Here is a 15,573-nt window from a genome sequence, read left to right as displayed (position 1 = left end):
GGCTGAGAGCTGGGTGTGTTTCCCTCTGAATTTGCATGGCAAGCAAGCCAACCTTGGCAGGTCATGAGAGGAAAGGTTTGAGAGAGAGCAGAATATGTTCTCTTCAAGGCGACAGTTATGCAAATATTAAATTGCATGTGTGGGTCCTGCATGGATTAAACACAGGGGCTGATCAATATCAGGCTGGAAGGGAGAGGTGAGGTGTGGTGCTGGTGGTGTGTGTGTGTGTGTGTGTGTGTGTGTGTGTGTGTGTGTGTGTGTGTGTGTGTGTGTGTGTGTGTGGGAAGGGGGGGAGAGAGAAATGAAGCAATACTCATTCCCAGTTGAAAGAAGTTATTGAGGTTAAGAGAGAAGAAACATATGACTGCAAAAGTGTGCTTCACTTGCTTAAACTTGTAGTAAAAGTAAATATAATAAGCACACAATCCCTGACTATATGTATGTTATGGATGGAAATCTACAGTGAGTGACTTCCAGTTGAGGTCTGCAGAAAGATACAGAATATCACAACAGCAGAAGGATGTGGATGTTGGGGAGGTATGAATAATGAGGGTTTTAAGCTGTGCTCGTGGAGGTTATGGGTTCAGGCCTCCCTCTCCCCCTCTTCCAGTAAAAACCCGCTGAGAGAGGCTGTTCTGCGGCGGGGCCTCTCTGCTGCTCGCACAGTAGCAATTAAGAGCCAGATTAGACTCTTATGGCAATCAGAAACTCTGAACCCACTCCAGATCTTCACACATCTTCACACCAAGTCGACCACTGTCAACAAAACTGAACTGAAAACACAAAGCGGGTCCCTCTAAGGCCACGATTGCAGCTCTGATTTCTAAAAATGTAGATACAGCAGCGGCGGACACCATGCCGCTTTACGAGCCTCTCACTTAAAAGTGAGCTGGGTTGGCGCGCGAGCTGTTTAGCTCTGTTAGCATGTGGGTTGTGTTGCCTAGCATCACTTCAAACAAGTCAAAGTTCATGAAGAAGGCCTGTCACTGACAGCTCATATGCACAAAATGCACACACATGCCATGAGCTACTGAGCGGTTTCCATTAATGTTGGAAACATTCGTTTCCATAGAAGAAGAAAGCAGGCCACAGCCTGGTTTGGGAACCACGAATTTGAAGGGAACTTTAAAGGCTTTGGGCACAGCCTCTCTTTAAGTACGGAGGGTTAAAAACATGCACATGGCCCGAGGAAAAGGGTGGAATAACACCATTCAGGCTCAGCCGCCATGTTCCGGTGGTTTGTTGGGATGGATTCGCTTCTGCTCACTTTGGAAACAGATGTGATCGGTGAGTCACCCTAATCACCGATGCCAGTTAGGGCTCCACGCTGACGCAATTCCCACCAAAACAAAATGCCAGGAGGATTTTCACGTGCACACACACTTGACCGACAGGCTTCCACCAAGATGTGCATGCAGGTATCTGCAGTGCGATTCTAACCCCACGCTGGAGATCAATCACGGTTCAAGAAGGAAATCTTTGACCACACTTCCATGAAAACAATTCACTTTGAATGCAAATCACGTAAGAAGCATTTATCTCTGCACACACACACGCACACACACACACAGATGTATGCAGGCATTCAAAGGAATGAGCACACATAATTCTTACAGGCCCTCATTCAAACCGTGTCCCATATAAAGTATTTGTCCACCTGAAGAGTTATCAGTGATGGTGGTTGAATATTAGCCTGCATATGCAAATTTTGTTCTTTATCAAAAGCTGTTGGTTAACTCATATAATGGTCAACCACTAAATATGTGCAGCTCAACAATGCTGCATGACTCATTGATATTTACAGCATAAATAGATGATTCCATCCCGAGTGAAACACAAGTGAGCAGTGTTCAAAAAAACAATACAAATTGAGCCGCTTTAGTTGACCGCATGTTTCCTTCTCGTCCTCTCAAAGCGAGGACAGTTTGCATGGAGAGATAGTGTAATCTTTACAGCACATCTGAGCGGACTTCTGTAGTTATTTGGGCTTAGTTGTCAGGAATGTCCCTTAAGATGGACTTTGGTTTTGTTGTACGAGGCACAATAGACAAAGGGGCACATCAAAGTGCTGGACGCAAGGTAGGAGTGTGTTTGTCTGCGAAGTGACTTTGTTTTACGGCCCGCAACACCTGTCGACACTTTGAGACGAAGGCCATAAATCAAACCCGGGATTTTCCTTTATGTCACACACAAACACACACAGATACACACACACACACACAGATACACACACAGAAGTGTAAAGACACTCGGAGGCCTCCAGAAGCATTTTAGTACACAACTGTTCTTCATCTTTTATTACACCATGACACCAATTTCAAATCTACATAATGAGTACCGTCCTCCCGGGTTCAGTGTATGATACAGGTATTTACTGTTTTTCCTCAGAGCATATTGAAAGAGAACGAAACAAAAAGAACCAAATACCCACTTTAGAAAAACGTACAATTATCGTTTCAGACACCGCAACACAAAGAGACGGGATGCAACGGACAGAGAGTTGTTATCAGGGTTGAAATGGATCAACCCAAAACGCAGTCCCATTTAACGTAGTGACAATGTTCATTTTGTATAAGACTCTGGATTAAAACAAATATACATACTTATCATACAGAACAGAACAGCAAAGTGAAGTGCAAATTTCTTTGGAAGTTTGGGAAAAAAAAAAAAAAAAAAGGTATGTGTATCCTTCATTAAGACATAAATAAGTTATAAAATAGAAGCTATCAAAACATAAACCAGAGACAGACTTTGAAGAAATAAAGGCAAGACTTGTTTTTTTTTTTTTTTTATAACTTCAAGTAGGCAATACATCGGAGCCGTACAGATTAACTGCACAAGGCATTAACAACCATCTTGCTGTCTTTCAGGACAAATATATTCTACAGCAAATGCAAATCAGCACATCTGTCGTACAACTTTTTCCCTCCAAAACGACATTTAAAAAATGTCTTAAAAATCCAGCAGGCGATGCTCAGAGTGTTCCTCTCGGATCCAAGTAGTGCTGCACTGAAATGAAATTCCATGATACTTTCATGTAGTCCAGAAATGTCCGGGAGTCAAGTCCATTGTTATCTCTTTGGGTGAATCTGAACACTCTTCATTTTATCCCTCGCTCTGAAATGACAATGTGAACATGGATTCATGAAGTCCTTGATAACTCATCACAGTAAATGATGGATGCAGAGGTGGAAACCTCCGATTTTCACTGCAAAAAAAACCTTGCTGGTAACTTTTAAAGAGTGTCGTCCATCTGCGAGGAAGATTTCAATCAACACCATTATCTTGAACCAACAACACTTTTTTTTCTTTTTTCTTCCGCTGTAGTTAAACCAGTGTTTCTCCGCTTAATGAAACGCTCCAGTAGACAGCAGGCCATCGTCAGTACGTAGCAGTGGTCCATCAGTCAGTGCCGCGTTCACTTCTTTCTCTGAAAGACGTTGGCCAGCATGGCGCCGGAGGTGGTCAGCTGACCCATTTTGCTCAAGAACTTGGTCTTTGCGTCCTCGCCTACTAAACTGGAGGCGATGGACATGGAGCTGTGGAAAGAAGCAAGACGTAAAGGTTTGATTTAAAGCAATTTGAACGTTTAGCTCATAAATAGCGTTTTATAAACTTAAAGAAAGTTAAAAAAAAAAAAAAAAAAAAAGCAAACAGTCGTAAAAAAAAATCCTACATAAACCCTCACAATCTGTTAAAGCTTACAACAGCCTTTGCTTCCTTAAAGGGTATACGCTCGCCCCCGCCCCCCCCGGATATTTTACAGTCCAACGACTCGTCAACTTCCTCTTTTGAGTTCGCTGGGCCAGACAACAACAGCGGAGCAGTTTCAACACTCAGCCGAGCTGCTGCATTGACCAACACCAAGACAAACAGCAAACCTGAAGAGCAGAGTTCAGACTCAGTGGACAGGAGCAAATAATGCCGCTGCTTCCCTGCTACTAGAACTCAGACAAGTTGCTGTCGTCTTGTTGACATCGATGGCAGTGTCAGTGCAGGATTCTGTGGCTGCTTCATATACACCTTTAAAAGGGATGGGCATGATTCAGACCTCAGGAAACTGAAGACTCTGACAAAGTCTTTCACATCTGAAAGTTCCTCCTCACACACCACTGCGTCATGAATGAGAAAGGATACAACAGAAAAAAAAAAAGCCTTTCTCGATCAGGCTACATGAGCTTTCTTCTTATTTATGTTGACGACTCATCTTCTTAAACTCTCTGAAGACAGCCATCGTCTGTGTCTCCACAAACTTTGGTTCAGTGCTTCTGTCTGTCTGCTCCTTCATCTGGGGTCACGTTCAACGGTAAATGGACTTGAGATTGTGTAGCTTCTTTCTCGTCTTCTCAGAGCTCCTTTACACCTGCACACTCACACACTGATGGCAGAGGCTGCTACGTAAAGGGTCCATCAGAAGAGACTAATCCCGTTCATACGCTGCCGACGAAGCAGCAGGAGCAACATCCGACGTTTGTGTATTTTATTTGACGACTTCTAAGGGGAAATGAGGTGCTTTCGCTGTGTTGGAGATGCAACACACAGGCTTATGGACATCACTGAGGGAGAGACGTCAGAGTGACGGAGCTGTTGGGGGGGGGGATTTAGTGCCCTGCTTAAAGGCACCCCGGCAGTGCTCAGGAAGTGGTCTGGCACCTATCCAGCTAGAATTGCATGATGTCACAGCTCCTCATATCATTTGGTCTGGGCCAGGACTCGAACCGGCGACCCTCTGGTTTCCAACCCACCACGGGGGCTGCTGTTGCCCCATGGTGCTGCTGGGAATCGAACCCTCGACCTTCTAGTTGCGAAATCTAGGCGCATCTGATCTCCTGTCAATCAGCTGGGAGTGGTGACTCTGAAGAGCCCTCCTCTGGTCGGTTCCTCACAGAACTGATGACACGCGGAGGCCGAGAAGGAGCTACGTCTACGAGGCGCCCACTCAAAGAGGGTCACCTTAAGGTGGAAGCGTGGACAGGGTGCAGAACGGCTTTGGCTTTACAGTGAGAACGCACCCGCCTGCCCGCCTGCCCGCCTACCCCCCCCCCCCCCCTTACAAACAAACCCTGCTTCAGAAGAACAAAACAAAGCGCCCAATGTGAGAACAATCGAGCATATTTACAGGTTCATTTACGTGCAGCTGATGGGTTATCGGTCAGTCAGTGCTTGTTCATGTTTTCAATAGCAGTTGTTTTAATGACAGAAATTATGAATCTGCCAAGATCTAAATCAGCAGGTCAAACCCTGAAAACAAATCCTGAGAAATCTGCCGAAGAAAATGCAGTCGGTGCATCTCCGGTTTCCAGAATATTTCTTAAAAGAAAGAAAGTAATGATGCAAATGTCCTTACATTGCATGATGTCACAGCTCCTCATATATCTAGAAGCAATAAAGTCATAGGATACCAGTTACGGGAAGAGCTGAAGTAAATATAAATCACTGAAATATAAGGAGAATTAAAGTTTTGTCTTGTTTAAGTGACTTTTTTTTTTTTGGTAATGCAAACACGGAGCAGTTAGAAGGAAACTTCCAGCATCCATATTCACACGCTTCTCTTTTTAATGAGCCCCAAACACATGTTAACAAGATGGGAGAAACATCTTTTTCAAGACACCCACAGCATGGCCGACGTCCAAACCAGAACAGCTCCTCTCATTTTCCTGCTCTCTTTCTGTGTGAAGTTAGCCACATAATGAGTGTGGTTCCAACACTCTCACATGTTCTCTTCCCCCCACTCTCACATGTTCTCTTCCCCCCTGCCGAGTACCCACAACGTGGGCCCGGTCCAAAAACTGATAAGTGACCCCTCTTCCTCACGATGAGGGCTAATTCATCCGCCTCCACAGTATTGCTGTTAAGCCACTGCGTGCTGACATCGCTGCTTCTCGTGCAAAAACAACAACAGCAAAAAAAAAGAAAAATCAGCATTTTGTAAATCCTTCAGTGGAAATTATTTCTTTTCTTCTCACCCTTGTGCGTCTGCCATTCCTCTGTTTTCCACTTTGATTTCACACTCTTTGATCATGGAACTCAGAATAACCTGTGGAGAGGATGACAGAGACGGACGCAGCAATGTCACAACACCTACACAAAACGTGTGAAGAGAAGTCTGTGCTTCAAAACTGTGGCACAAAACAGAGTGCGGGGTCGGATTCTGTCACAGCAGAGATGGACCGATACTTTATTGATCCTGAGGGAAATTCAAGGCATCCAGCAGCAGTAAGACATGCAGGACACAAGACATTAGTTATAATAAACGACTGCTGTCCCCCCCTCCCTTCTGTATATAACAAACCCAAAACAAGATTTAGAAGCCCCCCTATATGACTTAACAAATTACAAACTAAACCTGTGCAATTAAAAATAGACTCATAAGAAGAAACGTACATAACCTGTGCAGGAAGAAAATATATGTGTGATTGAATATGTTGTTAAATATGGATTTTTGCATCCATTTGGTGTGCACAAATGTTCCAGTGAGGAAAGAATTCCTCGTCTCTGGTATGCTGGCTTTACAGACGGCGTGGATGTGCAGATAGGAAAAGAGTCAGCTGATGGTTAGTCAACATGGGAGAATGCTCACATGAACTGGATTGCGTGAGATGCTCGGACACAAATAAATATGGCAGAGGTGTGTGTGTGTATGAGTGTGTCTGAGATATAGGTGAAGTGTCAGACTGTGTGTCTACACTGGCGTTTGTGTGACAGACAGAAAAAGTGGAGCGTCTGGCTCGTCAATGTGCGTGCATGTGATATAGGCATGCGTACATGGTGAGTGCATCAGGGTCGAAAAATAAAATAAAAAATTGAATGAAATCCCCCCCCCCCTCCTGTCTGCAGGAGTGTAAACGCATCGTACCTCGTGTTCCGGGGAAAGTTGCTCCATGTCAGTACGGAGGCACCTGAGGCCAGGCAGGAAGTGGTTGACCATCACTTCCTCTGATATGACTGTGCAGGAAGTTAAGGAGTGGAATGAAAAACTTGCACAGCTAAGACGGTCAGCTGATCAAAAGCACCTGGCTGGCTGCACCATGAATGAGAGGATTGTTATTCAAACAGTGGGAATCACAATGTTGGCCTTTGGCTGACTGAGTACCAACACAGATAACAGAAGGTCAAATGTTGGTGAGTGCTTTAAACTCTTTGCATCTGGCATTAACAACAGTAAGAAAGAAAAAAAAAGAAAAAGAAAGAAAGCTGAATATGTGGCATTGACACTGTAAAAAAAAAAAAAAAAAAAAAGAGATGAGAAAAGGAAGCGTTAGTCCTCCCTGTTGATAATACTCATCAGGGTAAAACTCAAAGTGAGGTTTTTTTTTTTTTTTAATCACCTGTTTAAACACAAAAACTACTAATACTGACCCCAGGAATAACCAAAAGGGTGGAGTTTAGGATAAGAGCTGGAAACATCAACTCGCACCTGAAGATCATATACTGCATGTCTCAGTGAACCGGCTCGCTAGGGGTTAGCCACAAACCACTTCATTCTCCGTGATCCTCATTGTTGACAGTCCAATGAGCACCTTAAACGCAAGTGTGTGTCCGGGTCAAAAGTGAAGCGGAAGTTTTTCCCCTCCACATACGTCTGCAGAGTAAAAGCCATCACATGTTTATTGATCCCCTTCATCTGTTTCTGCTGAGTCTCACATCTACTGTTAAAAGTCACAAAGAGGCTTCCTTTAAAATCGTCCAGAATGCAGCAGCCCGGCTTCTAAATGTGCTCACACATCACCTCAATGTTAGTGTACATTGGCTGGCCCCCCGTTTAGATTTCTGAGCTCCCCCCCCCCCCCCTCTATGAGCCCGGGATGCAGTCTGAGATGAGCTCCTCTGGTAGAGCTCTGCTGCCTGTCCCAAGGTTTAAACTCAAACCAAAGAGCTCCCAAACAGCAGGACAGCCTGCCAGAGAAGACCAGAATCAGTCCCTCGTTTCATTTGTCTGCTCAAAACGCTCTCTTCGAAAAAAAAGCTTTGTCTCTGTGATTTGATTTCATCGTAATTGTTTTTCTAATCTTGAATTGCTTTCACTCTTAGAAGCACGTTAGCTGTATTAAAAAAGTGCAACAGAAATCATGTATGCTTCATATCTCCCCGGGCTTCACTCAGTGGTTTGAACTCAAAAAATAAAGTTTTTCTCACCTAACAGCATCATTAAAGCTTTGTCAGGTCTGTCCTTAAGAGGAGAGGAGCACTTTAAAAAAAACAAAACGTGTTTTATTGATTGAGGTCAGAGCTGTCATTTGTGATGCGTTCAAGGAAGTCAGGAAACTGAAATGCTGATTCATTATTAGGAAACATCGTCGGTGAATCTCTGACGTCGGATGGAATGTCATTACAGCACATTGCTGTCTGTCTGCTTTTGCGCTCCACAAGGACTGTTTATAGCTTCATACATCCAAGCCTGCTGATTCCTGATTGGTCAATACTACTTACTGAAACATGCCCCATACAGACCATATTTTATATTCTTATTCCTGTAAATAGAGATTTACTTTAAGAATATTTTAATTATGAAAAAATAATGTAACTAAGAAGCTCAAATGTTTGATCATATTTTGTTGTTTTTGAAAAAATATTAAAAAACGTTTGTTGATTTACAGACCCAGGACTGCTTGTGTTCTGCCACCTGTCACATCCAGTGGACCTACACCGAGAAGAAACCAAATGTATATTTTTAGAAGTGGGAACGCACAATTTCAGAGCTTGTCGCACTGATTACAAGAGAAAGAAAGTGCAGTGGGAGGTAAAGCCTCTGAGGTTAGGGCTCTACCTCCTGGACACGGCTGCACTGTAAAATCACAGCCTGACAAAGATCCGCAGGAATGAACCTCAGGCCAGCTGTCCTCCATGGGTGTGTGTGTGTTAGGGTGTATGTTTGACCATGTCAGGGTGGAGGATGTTGGAGGAGAGGCAGAGCAAGGAAGAAAAAAAAAAAAAACGTGTGAAAGGAGTAAATGGTAAGAAGCAAAAGAAACCGGGAAAACGAGGGATAATAGAGAGAGAGGGGAGGTAGTGTAAACGTTAGTCCCGTCCTGGGAAATGTTACGAAGAATTGAATTGGATGCTCCTTCTCCCTCTCTCATCCTTTCCTTTGCTTAACCAACCCTGTAATTACCTCTAGCCCCAAAAATGGAGGCAGCTTATTTTCCCTTTCTCCTCCTGCCAAATGACGGGCAAACTCTGCCAACACACACACACACTGAAACGCACACTCAGGCAGGCACTGGGGCCACGCTGTTAGCCACACACTTTTACAGGCGCACAAAGGAGCGCCCGGGCTGCGAGCGTTTGACCAGTTATTCTAACGGCCTCACCACTGACTCACTGTTACAACAGCTAGCAATGAACCCGAGCCAACCCTGACACAGACTTCTAGTAAATCCTTTGGAAATACATCCAGGGAAGGAAGGAGTTCAAGATGAGAGGGGCTGAGTGGGAACAATCTGACTACATCTGATGTTTCACAAGATGATGTGACTGTTAATATTTCGACACATACACATATTATAAAAGGGCAGTCTTCACTGATAGACTCATACGCAACACTCACGAAGAAGAAATACAGACAGAAGGATACAGCAGCAGGAGAGGGCGCTGTAGGCCTCAAACAGCTGGGTGGCGATGTCGATCCTCTTGCTTTCCACCGCCTGGCTGTTGTTAGCGAGAGCCAGCTTGTGAAGGTGTGGCAACACGACTGGAGGAATAAAGAGGAAAAAGATGAGACACATGAACAGCCAAAGATAGTTAGGTCGTCAACGTGTTGGAGACTTTATAAGACCAAAAAAAAAAAAAAAAAAAGACAGTTCTTCATCACTTTGGTTGAAAGCTGCTGTGAGGTAAAGAGAGCAGCGGGGGTTCATACGTCTGCAAGTACTGACGTTTCTAAGGTTCTTCTGACATCACATGAAGATGCATAAAGTCATGTTAATGTCTCTAACAAACTCACAGAGCAGAGGAAACACCTTCTTAATCACACTGATACATGAGAGCAACTTAGACCGTGTGCACAAGTTCACTTGCACTTAAAATCAGGAACTTATAATAATAAAAATACATTTAATTTGAAGCGCCTTTCAGGTCACTCAAGGACACTGTACACTAGATAAAAATACACATTATTAAAGTGAACTAAAAAAAGAAAAAAAAAGAAAGAGAAAGAAAATGAATCAATCAATCAAACAGGAAACAAAACAGAAGTGGCGAAGTTGAGGGCAGATTATAGTTACTTATCCGACATTGGGTGCTTTGGACTGATATTCTTGTTGCCATGGTATCAAACAGGGCATCAATATAGTTTGACTTTTAACAGTGTTGTATTATAGTTTAAATGATGAGATTATAATAAGTGCCAAAGATTCTTAAAGGGTCACTGAAGGACATTCTGAGTTGGTCGTGTTTATTTTGCATGTTTTGAAGATTGACGTACATTCGTCTCTGAAGCGTGGCTCTGCATTGGGTCCGACTCTTCCAAACGTCCTGATGATTTCCATGTGCAGAGAGTGCTGATCCTGGTACTGAGGGTCTTCCAAGAACGATGCCAGCTGCATTTTCACACGCTCCAGCAGCTACACACAAAACACACGCGTGTCAACATGTCTGAAGGCGACGTGTCAAAATGAAATTCACCGCGCGCATCACGTGTCCTACCTCTTTTTGTGTGACCGTCTCCATGATGGTACCAAAGGCAGGGATGGTGGAGATCCTCACCGAGCTGAGCGCAGCAGGCGAGCAAAGAAGAAAAGTCCTCATCAGTGCAGCTCTTTATTTTAGAGTGGTACTGTCCACTGCATTAAAGAGTCTGTCTTATTAAAGCAGGAATCACAATGAAATATGATCTGCAAATCAGATCTGAGCGATACGACCTCCAATCACGATCACGGTTAATTGAACATTTGACGTCGATTAGGATTAATGAACAATGATTTTGCTTTTTTGCCCTCGTAGTTTACTGACGCAGTCTCTTCTGTGAATATGCTCAACTATTAGAGCTGGGATATTTGTTGTTTTCTAATGAACGTGTCAATATCTGATGAACTGTTTTGCGGTTATTTAGTGAATATTACAAAGTGAAATCAAAGCATCACTTGATATTGCAGAGATTCACTTTGAGTAGAATGTTCTTTATAAGTAAAAGTGCATATCCTGCCCCCCTCATGGGGTAATGACTGATTGGTCTGATGTGACTGAACTTTTAAACCAAGAAAAAAAATACACAGATGGATTGAAATGGACTCATTGTGTATTTATCCTACTGTTTTTATCAAACAAATGTCAATGAAATTAGAAATTAAATAACTTGTATTTCTTACAGTGTTTACACGTTTGACTTATTTTTGATCGCTGTCATATTTCCTAAAGACAAAACGTGTCGTCACGTGACTCTGCCCTAAAAGAAGTGTCATGGGCCGGTTGGTGGTTCTGAATGTCAGTTTGGATTCATCGCTCAGTCCTTGATGGTCCTTCTTTTCTGAACAAATGTATATATTTTTTTTACCTTTGTCATGATGCTCTGGTTGTCCTGTGTGAAGCACCTCGAATTGAATGTGTTCTATAAACTGACCAATGATCCTTGAATATCCTCATCTAGTGTTTCGATGACTTCAAGTAAATAAAGACATTTGAAAAATAGAAAATCTTTCGTTTTAAAATCTTTGAACATGAAGCTACGGAAGAAAAAAATGGTTCTAAGTTTTTTTTTAATGATTCAGACTTTAATCTCAATTTTCTCAAAATTGAGATTAAAGTCTAAAATAAAAAAGAAAAAGAAAAATCAGAAGCAAAAATTTTTTTCTCAGTGGCCCTAAGCCTCTTCTGTATGATGCAAGCTACTTGACCGAGATCATTTTGGATCCTGTTAGACTTAGCATCAACATCTGCTCTTTGTAAGTACTTTGTGATTCAGAATATTGACATGATTATCCTCGCTAAGCTAACAGCGTCTCGGAACAGAAGGTCAAAGCAGACCGTCAATGAGGGCTCAACACCACTTATCATGGAACCAATATCAAAAGGTACAAACTATAAACGTGAAACAGTATCTCAGAATAATCAACGATTGGGATGAGCGGCGGTGAGAGGGATTCATGTGATGCTTGTTAAGATGCTGTTAGATAATCATTCCGGTGTGAGTAGGAGCAGAAAAGAATTGGAGCTAGACTCGGGACATCGTTTGACGTTTGTGAAATAAAATCAGCTCAAAATAATCAACATTTGACTCTCTTCTCTGCAGATTTTGGAACACAGGAAGAATCATACAGGATACAATGACATCTATCTGGACTGTGACAAAACAGATCTAAAAAAAAAAAAAATGCTTATCGACAACCATAACAATTCAAGACAGAGTTATGAGATGACTGACTGGGGCTGCATTCCAACAGTGTGGCGCCTGGTTCGTCTTTTTTGATCACACAACACAAGGGCTGGATGCACAATGGAAGCCCAGGATATTGAATCAGCTTAAAGGAGATGTGACCTTTAATTAAGAGTTTCAGTACAACAAAGAAGATTTTCCTCTTTCCTCTCCTGCAAACACAAGTGTAAATGTTGTTCCACTACAGCTGAACTATTCATCTACACTGACATGTTTATCCTACAAGCTGGATTTATTTGTTGAAGCTTGTAAGGGATGTCATTTTAACCAGCATATGCGTGAAAAAAAAAAAAAAAAAAAAAAAAAAAAAGTTTTCTAGAATAACACTTATTTACACTGGAAGGATGCAGCCCACACAACAAAAAATGACAGTGTTCAAGGAGAGGTTGTCTTGTGTTGATTGACTCACAATTCAGGGCCACTGCACAGTGTTATAAGCGCCGGAGCCGCCCGGCGATCTACTAATGCTTCACTCATGCCTCGGAGAACCAACTGCAAACCCAGCACGCAGCGGGATGACGCAGGGTGGGAGGAGACGGGAGGAGGGAAGAAAAGATAGAAGGGATGATGTGGAAGAGAGAGAGAGAGAGAGAGAGAGAGAGAGAGAGAATAATAGAGTGACAGGATACAACTGACGGGGTGAGGACTACCAATCACTAGCTGGCAGGTCAGGAGGAGGGGCCCTGCTTTAACTGAGTTGTGTGGGGAGGAGGAGGAGGAGGAGGAGGAGGAGGAGTTACAGTACACATGATCATGCTGGGATTGGATCGCACTGGTTAGTGTTGCAGACGGATGAGATGACAGGAGCTGGCGTGGGTGAGTGCTGCAGTTTGATGAAGCCAACATGCATGGTGTTAGTGTGAACGGTGGTTTTTACTGATGGACCCAACACATGGCCCAGGCCTGAACCTACACGAGAGCAAATCCACACAATGGCATACAGCTGTGCCTTTAAAACGAGGAGACTCTAAAGGTGATGCACAGATTACAAAAAAAAAAAAAAAAAAAAAGGAAATCAATGAGTCATAAATAAAGGTGAAAATCTTTGTGTTAAATTTGCTCCTGGCAGGGACAGACTTGTTTCAGTGTGATGGTTCTCAGATGGCAGAGAGAAGGGGGGAGAGAGACGCGGCGCGGTTTGTTGTTGTTATTGTTGTTGTTGTTGTTCCACTTACATTTCAGGATCGGAGGACAGTGTGATGAGAGCAGGCGCCACTCTCTGAGCGACCAGCGTCTCATTCACCCCCTTCACCAGCAGCTGATCGGATTGGACAGAGCCAGCCGTGATGTCACATAGGTTGGGCGGGGCATTGAGACAAGATCGAGCAACACCGCCAAAAGATAGAGAGGAAAGAAAAGAAGAAAAAAAAAAAAAAAAAAAAAGGGAAGGGAAGGGGGGGAAAAAAACACAAAAAGATAGGAAGAAAGTGATATACAATGACAAAACCATAGCTGCAAGGCACGGACGGTACAGCATGTTTCAAGCAAGTGTGCACACACACACACACACACTCACATGTGCACGCAGAAGAAATGGGAAAACCAACATAGCTAAACTGCACAGATACTTTTACAGTATGGCGAGTGTAAAGCTGGCAGCCCTTTCCACAGATTCCAGGTCAGATTATCATTTCAGTTTAATGCAATAAATAAAACTGATCTGGAAGCTCTGGTGGAAGACCGCATTTCAACCCACAGATTTGACGATGGTGGACAGCTAATAACTATGGAATGGTGACAGTGCGGTGTGTCGGGAAAAGGCAAAGTACTCCACAAAACGGGGGCGGGTGGGGGACAGGAATACAGCCTACCAATCCTCCTCCCCCTCGACTGTTAAACTTAGAGTAGATCCCAATCCCAACTTTTGACCTTTCATTGTGCACAGATCTCAGAGAAGAGAAGGGTGGGATTTGTTATGGATGTTTGACACAGCTTAGGACAGGACTTGGCTTCCTGCAAGTCCAATCAGTAGAATAAAATCACGCGGCAAGAACGAGAGAAACCATTTCCTTTAAATAACTAAAAGACATATTGTATTTCCATATAGACCTGAAATACAGTCGCATACTTACATTTCTGATTCACTTAAATGTTCCAACAACAGTGGACAGAGACAGGCCTGGAGCTCCTCTCGCTACACTTTCAGGTTGCTGACTTCAGCCTTTTTTTTTTTCCCCGACAAGCAGCAGCTATTTTTGTATTCAGGTCTGAGACCGGTGCACAGTGAAAGGTCTGATGTTAACCCCGTGAGGGTTCCCACCACACGGTTGAAACCGTGGGCGCTGGTTAGCTGGGGTAGCTGAATATTAAATGCATTTTAAACAGCAGCAGTAGCAAGCAGCGCCAGCACACAAACAGTTCACATGAAAATACAGTTAGTATCTACATGTAGGACAACTCAAGCTCATTAATACAGGATACTAAAATATTCACAATGCATAACATACAATAATCTAGATAGACATTTTATGTATAAATGTGGCGCCATATTAGCTTCTGCTAGCATGCCATTTGTATACACTAGAGATGCACCGATTGAGAAATTCTGGGGCGGGACTAATGATTAAAATGAATACTTTGCTGATTAGGATGTTTGTTTGTTTTGCTTCTTTTGGTGCAAGACTCCTACGATGACTCCTCCTTTCTCTCATGTTTGACCATGAAAAGTAGTCCCAATAAAAAACGTCTTCTCTGAATGAGTTACTGGGTGTACGAGGTGACAGCATTCAATTGATTTGGCACAAAAATTAAAAAGCGGCTACAGACATCGTTTCATGAACGGTTTGCAGATGACGTGTGTCAGCAGGACCGGTATCTGGCCATGTTGAGTTGATGAATCGGTGCATCTCCAGCAGTGGTTCTCAACTGGTCGAGCCTCAGGACTAACCACCAACTTCTTTCATGAGAAATCACGACCTAAATTTCTGGAATTTTTCAATTCGTCAGATTTTAGTAAAAAACAAAAAAAGTGCAATGTGGACCTCAAGACGGAACAAAGCGTGATAGAACAAATGAGAAATGGAACGAAAAAAAAAAAAAAAAAAACATGTTTAAAAAGTGCTTCATAGACTTTCTGACAGGACTTTTCTTACAGGCGAACCTTTGTGACCCACTGAAAACGGCTCTGTGACCCACTTGAGAACCACTGCACTCTAGAATATATCACATTCATTCCTATGACTTGTTTAAAATGTAAACGTGCA

At 43.0% G+C, this 15,573-nt stretch overlaps 1 protein-coding gene across 3 annotated transcripts in view; it reads right to left on the bottom strand.

Moving 5' to 3' along the window:
* Nucleotides 1-2,268: 2,268 nt before the first annotated feature.
* relch (RAB11 binding and LisH domain, coiled-coil and HEAT repeat containing) overlaps nt 2,269-15,573 on the bottom strand; it is a 39,447-nt gene continuing 26,142 nt past the window's right edge. For 2 of the 3 annotated variants that reach the window (XM_079361505.1, XM_079361504.1), the window contains 7 exons: nt 13,546-13,628; nt 10,645-10,708; nt 10,424-10,562; nt 9,575-9,691; nt 6,857-6,945; nt 5,967-6,037; nt 2,269-3,539 (listed from right to left, as the gene is read on the bottom strand). In XM_079361505.1, the coding sequence (XP_079217631.1) occupies nt 3,419-3,539; nt 5,967-6,037; nt 6,857-6,945; nt 9,575-9,691; nt 10,424-10,562; nt 10,645-10,708; nt 13,546-13,628 (684 nt within the window). In that variant the 3' untranslated portion in view covers nt 2,269-3,418. Of the gene's footprint in view, nt 3,540-5,966; nt 6,038-6,856; nt 6,946-9,574; nt 9,692-10,423; nt 10,563-10,644; nt 10,709-13,545; nt 13,629-15,573 lie in introns of those variants that run through there. The other variant, XR_013780578.1, reaches the window with a different exon arrangement.

Source organism: Symphodus melops (assembly GCF_947650265.1).
Source record: "Symphodus melops genome assembly, chromosome: 14".
NCBI lineage: Eukaryota > Metazoa > Chordata > Actinopteri > Labriformes > Labridae > Symphodus > Symphodus melops.
The sequence above is the reverse complement of the archived record's forward strand: the minus strand, read 5'-3'. Positions and strand labels throughout refer to the sequence as shown.